This window comes from Oncorhynchus keta, chromosome 2, assembly GCF_023373465.1.
Source record: "Oncorhynchus keta strain PuntledgeMale-10-30-2019 chromosome 2, Oket_V2, whole genome shotgun sequence".
Taxonomy (NCBI): Eukaryota; Metazoa; Chordata; class Actinopteri; order Salmoniformes; family Salmonidae; genus Oncorhynchus; species Oncorhynchus keta.
Genome location: NC_068422.1, coordinates 68087379 through 68095664, shown reverse-complemented (window position 1 = coordinate 68095664; position 8286 = coordinate 68087379). Strand labels below are relative to the sequence as shown.

The 8286-nt window shown below is 45.3% G+C and overlaps 1 protein-coding gene across 4 annotated transcripts in view; it reads right to left on the bottom strand.

The window, feature by feature from the left end:
• Positions 1–2781, bottom strand: part of LOC118362365 (AMP deaminase 3-like) — a 15326-nt gene extending 12545 nt beyond the window's left edge. For 2 of the 4 annotated variants that reach the window (XM_052481258.1, XM_052481260.1), the window contains exon 1: positions 2708–2781. In XM_052481258.1, the coding sequence (XP_052337218.1) occupies positions 2708–2765 (58 nt within the window). In that variant the 5' untranslated portion in view covers positions 2766–2781. Of the gene's footprint in view, positions 1–335; positions 828–1274; positions 1404–2707 lie in introns of those variants that run through there. The other 2 variants (XM_052481267.1, XM_052481261.1) reach the window with 2 other exon arrangements.
• Positions 2782–8286: the final 5505 nt, after the last annotated feature.

Sequence of the window (8286 nt, the reverse complement as noted above, 5' to 3'; positions counted from 1 at the left end):
ACACACACACACACACACACACACACACACACACACACACACACACGCACAGTCTCTCTCTCTCTCTCTCTCTCTCTCTCTCTCTCTCTCTCTCTCTCTCTCTCTCTCATTCTCTCTGCTTATACTGCTGCCTCAGCATCAGTTATACACAATTTTCTTAGTCAGAGACACCAAACAGCCATCAGTATTCCTCCCAGAGTAATAGCCATCTCATTTCCATCACACGTTATGGACTTAATCACATTCTCTCAAACAGCAACACAATAGTTTCCGAGTCTCTAGCTGCTAGAACAGTTTATAGTGTACCTATACTTGTTATCTGCTATGTGCCTTACCTTCCGGTCTGTTCACAGCCATTTCTCTGTGCTGTACAGTCTCCACTGGGAGTCCTGATGATGGAAATCTCAGCTAGGATCACAGTGTCTCTGTACAGTCTCTCTGCGGTAGAGACTGGCTAACAGGCTGGTCGCCTGACTCTGACGGGCTGGCTGCGATGTGGGTCGGTCCCACTCTGAGCCTGCCGTGGTTCACGACCGCGGTTCTGTTTTCTTTGAGTGTCCTTCTCTATCTATTTTAAGAAGCCAATGGCATCATGTCGACAGAGCCACTGATCCTTGGGATATGTCACAACTGGCTGTCAACAAAGAGAGAGCCCAGAGCCGAGCCACCAGCACTCCCCCCAGCTGGCTGGACTCACACACACTCACACACAAACACTCCTCATACACTCATCTCCACCTTTGGGACAGTGATACATCCGCAGCCTTCCTCCTTAAGGAGCCAGATAGCAAGCTATGCAGCTGTTGCATTTATTGTAAACATTACCCAGGCAGCCCTGATTGAGAGGACTGCCGCTGCGCAGCCATGCATCACTACTTTGCCTCAGAGCCTCGACAGACCCACCCGCACACATGATCTCAGCTCTGACTGACCTTGGTTTAGGTGCATAGTGTTAGAATTAATAATCCTGCTGTAGTTCTCTGGCATCGTGTCAGTCAGCTGATGGGTAATAATCCTCAGTAAAGGATCAGACTACCTCACACATTAGAATAGGTGATGACAAAACAGTGACCCACAAACCCATGTTTACCCGTGCACACACTGTCCTTCACGATCATGCTCAAAGCTGCCAATTTGAAACCTTATAGGACCCTCTACCCTGATCTGTGTGATTTCAGTCCAGGCTGATCCTATCTGACACTGGCTTTGGCAGAGACACTCACATAGCTTGTAGTGTATGCGGCAAACACATGACATAGGACTCAATTTTCTACCTGGTACTGGTGTTGTTCAGCGTTTCCTAGTAGACCTCCAGAAAGAGAGATGTAGGGCAGATTAAACTCAGTGTTGTCGATAAGGTCCTGTTGTTCCCCCAATGGACAACTGCTGCAGCTCTGATTAACCCCACATGACTACAACTCACATCCCAGCTGCCTGTCCAGCCCCCTCTGCTTAAACACACACACACACACCAACCTGCAGGTCGCAATGTTAACAATCCTTGTGTATTTTTACCTGACCTGCCTCACAGCAGAATGATTTATCTTTGGACAGCAACAATGTCATTCAGCTTGCTCTATATTTCATTCAGCACTTCATTACATGGATAAATAATGTTGTTCTGCATTGGAGCTGACTTCCTATTATTGATCTGCACATCTGGTTTTGGGAGCATTAGATCATGTGACTGAGGGGATTTCTGCTGCAGCTCCATAGAGAGCATTAGAGGAGATGAATGTAGGCACAGACACAGTCTGATCTCAATGGTTCCCACTCTGCACTGATGTACTTATTTATTTTTATTTTTTATTTGACCTTTATTTAACCAGGCAAGTCAGTTAAGATCAAATTCTTGTTTTCAATGACCGCCTAGGAACAGTGGGTTAACTGCCTGTTCAGGGGCAGAACGACAGAGTTGTACCTTGTCAGCTCGGGGGTTTGAACTCGCAACCTTCCGGGTTATTAGTCACACGCTCTAACCACTAGGCTACCCTGCAGGATGATAGCAGGATGTGGGGACTGAGAGACAGAGAGAATGAGAGAGAACTGAGCCATGATCAGTTGTATATGTTGTTCTAAGCCTCTGTACGTCCCAGGAAGCTCCTGTGAGTCTGCAAATGGCATTTTGATACAATGATGTTAGCACATTGGGGCAAAAAGGAATTTGAGCTTCTCCTGGATGGGTTGTTTCCTAATGGTCTGGTCATTGTATCCCTGCTATCTTCCTGTCAGTGTTGGATAATTTACTGTAGCGCCCCCTGTCCCTGTGCAGGAACGTTCAGAAATCACTCCAGCCATTAGTAATTCTCTTGCCTCAGACACAGCTGTCACACACTGTTTTTATCATGTCCTCTCTGGGCTCTCTCAAACACCAGCCTGCTGTCTCTGGTGGGGGTGCAGTCCTGAATGACTGTACCTTCTGTCAAAGACACCTCTATAAGAGAAGGTAAACTACATCTCTGTCAGTCTGTGTATGAGAAAGACACTTATCACCCTGGCTAAAGATATTTTAAGAGAGTACAGTAGAGGTGATCAACCTTTATGAGCACTTGTTGGAGTGGTGTTATTTTATTTATAGGGCTGATGTCTACATGTCTGAGGGTCTACATGTATGAGTGAGAGAGCATGTGAGAGATTGAGTGAATGAATACGCCTGAGAGAGGGAGAGAAAAGGAATGAGGGGGAGGAAGGTCGAGAGCAAGCTTACCCTTTGCCAAACAGGGGCTTGACTGCTGCTTTAGCAGAGGGGTGTCTCCTCTCCTCATCTTCCTCACAGTGTTTGGGCCTGGGAGAGAAAAACAAAACAGTGCAGTCATGCACGAGCGCAACGCAGCTTTACCCAGAGTGTTCCTCAGACACAATTGGATGGGCCCTTAATGCATTTACATTAGTCTCATAGCGTTGACAGATTGCTCATAAACATGAATGTAATTTATCACTTTGATACGATCTTAGACAGAGAAACTGGAGAAGACAGCAAGCTGCTGAATCAGTAAGACAATGTAAGAAACACAATGCACATTCAATATGTAGCATATCACCATCACATGTCATTGATCCATCATTTGAGTCTTTGTGAGATACAATAACATCTTTAGACCATAGCTGTTCACTCACCTCCTCTGTCTCCGTGCCTCCGTACCTTCTGCAGTCAGGCAGACTATATGAACTCTGGAAGTTCCCCCAGAGAAAACCCTCTGTCATTTTCTGCTCCTGTGGTGGAAAGCAGATAACTCACTCATCGCCCTCCAGTGCACAAGACACCGTCCTTAACTCTTTCACTGCCGCTGCATAGCAAATGGCATAAAGTAAAGTGTTCATTCTCACTACTTACCCAGAATGCAAATGAGTATGAGTTGGTCATAACTCACATAGGTTACACTACCATTGTTGTCCTCTCACCGTCCCTCTCTGTATATTCTACTGCTGCCCCTCAGTTTAGCAATTCCCTCTTCGGTCTGAGACAAACTGAAAAAGAGGTGCTGACATTTTGCAAAGACCATATTGTTAAGCATTAGTACTTTGTAAAGATTCCTGTTTCAGCAGTAGACACAGAGGGCCCTCATGTTGAGGATTTGTTATTTCAGGATTTTAGGGTGAGATTAGACTGGTCCCAGATCTGGTATCATGTCAACATGTCAACACAATGGCACAAACAGAATGTACCCAGGCTAGGGTAAGAGATGATCAAATCAAATCAAAATTAGTTTGTCACATGCGCCGAATACAACAGGCGTAGTAGACCTTACAGTGAAATGCCTATTTACAAGCTCTTAACCATCAATGCAGTTTAATAAAAAATACCTAAAAAAAGAAGAAATAGAAGTAACCAATCATGTAAGAGCAGCAGTAAAATAACAATAGCGAGGCTATATATAGGGCATACCGGTACAGAGTCAATGTGCAGGGGCACCAGTTAGTCGAGGTAATTGCGGTAATATGTACATGTAGGTAGAGTTATTAAAGTGACTATGCAAAGATAATAACAGAGAGCAGCAGCATTGTAAAGGGGGGCAGTGCAAATAGTCTGGGTAGCCATTTGATTAGATGTTCAGGAGTCGTATGGCTTGGGGGTAGAAGCTGTTTAGAAGCCTCTTGGACCTAGACTTGGCGCTCCGGTACCGCTTGCCGTGCGGTAGCAGACAGTCTATGACTAGGGTGGCTGGAGTCTTTGACAATTTTTAGGGCCTTCCTCTGACACTGCCTGGTATAGAGGTCCTGGGTGGCAGGAAGCTTGGCCCCAGTGATGTACTGTAGTGCCTTGTAGGCCGAGCAGTTGCCATACCAGGCAGTGATGCAATCCATCAGGATGCTCTCGATGATGCAGCTGTAAAACCTTTTGGTCCCATGCCAAATCTTTTCAGTCTCCTGAGGGGGAATACGTTTTGTCATGCCCTCTTCACAACTGTCTTGGTGTGCTTGGACCATGTTAGTTTGTTGGTGATGTGGACGCCAAGGAACTTGAAGCTCTCAACCTGCTCCACAGCAGCCCTGTCGATGAGAATGGGGGTGTGCTCGGTCCTCCTTTTCCTGTAGTCCATTTATATATATATATTTTTTTAGTCCACAGTCATCTCCTTTGTCTTGATCACTTTGAGGGAGAGGTTGTTGTCCTTGCACCACACGGTCAGGTCTCTGACCTCCTCCCTATAGGCTGTGTCGTTGCTATCGGTGATCAGGCCTATCACTATTGTGCCATCGGCAAATTTAATGATGGTGTTGGAGTCGTGCCTGGCCGTGCAGTCATGAGTGAACAGGATAGTACAGGAGGGGGCCGAGCACGCACCCCTGAGTGGCCCCCGTGTTGAGGATCAGCGTGGCAGATGTGTTGTTACCTACCCTTACTTCCTGGGGGAGACTCGCCAGGAAGTCCAGGATCCAGTTGCAGAGGGAGGTGTTTAGTCCCACGGTCCTTAGTTTAGTGATGAGCTTTGTGGGCAACTATGGTGTTGAACGCTGAGCTGTAGTCAAAGAATAGCATTCTCATATAGGTGTTCCTTTTGTCCAGGTGGGAACGGGCAGTGTGGAGTGCAATAGAGATTGCATCATCTGTGGATCTGTTGGGGTGGTATGCAAATTGGAGTGGGTCTAGGGTCTCTGACATAATGGTGTTAATGTGAGCCTTGACCAGCCTTTCAAAGCACTTCATGGCTACAGGTCGGTAGTCATTTAGGCATAGGGACTATGCTTGAAACATGTTGGTATTACAGACTCAGAAAATGTCAGTGAAGACACTTGTCAGTTGGTCAGCGCATGCGTGGAGTATACGTCCTGGTAATCCATCGGGCCTTGTGAATGTTGACCTGTTTAAAGGTCTAACTCACATCGGCTGCAGAGGACGTGATCACACACTCGTCCGGAACAGCTGTTGCTCTTATGCATGTTTCAGTGTTACTTGCCTTGAAGCGAGCACAGAAGTAATTTAGCTTGTCTGGTAGGCTCATGTCACTGGGCAGCTCTCGGCTGCGCTTCCCTTTGTAGTCTGTAATAGTTTGCAAGCCCTGCAACATCCGATGAGCGTCGGAGCCGGTGTAGTACGATTCGATCTTAGTCCTGTATTGACGCTTTGCCTGTTTGATGATTCGTTGGAGGGCATAGTGTGATTTCTTATAAGCTTCCCGCTTCTTGAAAGCGGCAGCTCTACCCTTTAGCTCAGTGCTGATGTTGCCTGTAATCCATGGCTTCTGGTTGGGGTATGTACATACAGTCACTGTGGGGACGACATCATCGATGCACTTATTGATAAAGCCAGTGATTGATGTGGTGTACTTCTCAATGCCATCGGAAGAATCCCGGAACATATTCCAGTCTGTGCTAGCAAAACAGTCCTATAGCTTAGCATCTGCTTCATCTAACCACTGATGTTGCCAATATGTCAACCTTCCTGTAACTCTAACTACAACCTCATGAATTATAGATGTTTTTGGATAATATCCCCACTCTGAGGTAATCTTTAACACACATATGCATCTTACCACATGTATGTCATAGATGATCAGAGAGTGTATTAGCTAGCATGAGACAGTGGTGTGACTCTCCACAGGGCCTAGGAGGAGATCGAGCTTTGCCACTGTGGCCTTTTCCGCCACAGGCCCCATGGTGCTTGATTTAGCCTGGCACTGTGCTGGATTACAACACTAATCCTCCCCTGCTCCAGTTATCAGGGAATTTTTAGAGTTGGCTGGAGATGACTCACTCACAGAGCCATCGGTCTGCTGCTCCTGAATGACTGACAGACAGCAGGACAGAAGGATATGGGCTTTACTGTATGAATCTGCCCTGGGCTTCTATAGCTGTCCGTCTGGTGTAGAGAACAGCATGTCACAGTTGGCCAGAGGGCTTCACTTTCTCCATAACCAGAATGGAAAACTGCATCATGTCTCCATGTGAAGCATAGGAAAGGAGATGGCGTCCCACTGATATGACTGTGAAAGTGATCTGGCTGTGTCCATAAACAGCGTTGGTATGTGATCTTATTGAATACTGATGTTTGGCTTCCCTGACAGCTTCAGACTGTGGTTATATCACACATGCCGTGCTGAGCTGACAAATTGATTACATTCATTTGGATTATTCAATTATGCATTGATATCTAATGACATTTAGTGGTTGAGAATCAGTATCTTCCATGACATTGTGATGGAAAGAATGGCCCTCTTGTGACTTTGTGATAACCGTCTAAGAGGAACACAAGAATCACATCTCTTACAAATCCATGGGCTCTTATCAAGCATCTAGGGCCTGGGGGAGTTGTTAGTTTTGACTGATTGGAGACCTGCACTAGTCAGTTTGTAGATGCTATCACACCACTGGATGACTCCTTGTGTCCCTGTGGCAAAGCAATTCTATCTATTTCATTTTCTTCTCAGATTTTTAACAGAACAATTAACAATTTTCCTATGCGAGCAGTCATTCAACTGACTGTAGAGCAGCGTGTGGTAAGCGTCAGATACTGTACCGACCACCAGGTGGCAGAGTCACCAAGAAAGAAGAGCGTAGTACCGTAGCGTCATTTACCTACGTCTGTGGGTAGAGCGGAGCCTAAGGCCTGATACTGTTTAAATAAATCCGAAGTGTGAGCTAATATGAACATGTGCTTATTGTCATGTATATTCTATGTTCTACAGTACAATATGAGACATGTGCTATTCCTTTCTGATGGACAGTACAGTTATCTGATTAATAACAGCCCTAAGGCATTAGTACTGTGCCATCTTACTGTGTGATGGGCCACTTCTTGGCTTTGCCTTTATGGACAACTGTCTGGGCTTGATGGTTTTACATAAGCTGAACTTCGACTTGGCTAGCCACATGTCTTAGTTCCTACTTTTTTTTCTGGATTATTTTCCTGGAAACTGTCGATATAGTTTGCAACTTTTGGGGTTGGGTAGATTTTAGGTAGTTTGTTGTCTCACTTGGCCAGAAGTCATAGTATTGTGTTTGTTCTGTCTGCATAGTTCCAGGAAAAGCCTTGAACTTTAGGCTAGCAGGTCCTTCTTGGTGACCCATGGTGGAATTTGTTAAAATCCCTTCACAATAAAAATATAATTGATGAGTATTTGACAACTCTCACATTTTTATTGATCACTCTTGACCTGTATACATAATGCCTCATCTAAGGTCTGCTGCACCGTCTATCCTGTGATATTTGTAGCCAGATCACCCTGTTCAAAATCAAACAGATTCTCACTCTTCAACTCTAATTATTACTGTCAGAGGCTTTGAAGATGGAAAGGTCCATTGCATGCTTTAGCCCCTCGGCATATTTCCACTGCTTTTCGGTTCTCATACTTAAAAATTCCATTCCTTACGTGAAGGAAAGTAATGAACTGGAGATGCATGGCTCCCAGGTTTATAGGATTGCCATGTCTCCAACTGTCCAGTTGTCCCATGGAGGAAGGAGTATTGATGATGAGGTGTCCAAACAGGCAGACATTTACCTGAGTATACTCATCATTTAGCTCAAATGTCACCTTACGACGGGTGACCTAGTGGTTAGAGTGTTGGGCCAGTAACCGAAAGGTTGGTGGATTGAATCCCCATGCTGACAAGGTTAACAAATATTTTGTTCTGCCCCTGAACAAGGCAGTTAACCCCCTGTTCCTAGGCTGTCACTGTAAATAAGAATATGTTCTTAACTGACTTGCTTAGTTAAATAATGGTTAAATAACTAAAAAATAAATAGACGGCTACTTTTCCTCAATGTTGCCTGTCTAGATTTCAGCACTGCTGTGGTCCAACTGGAACAGGCCCAGGATGTTTCTCTACTCTTCAGTGATTTCAAAA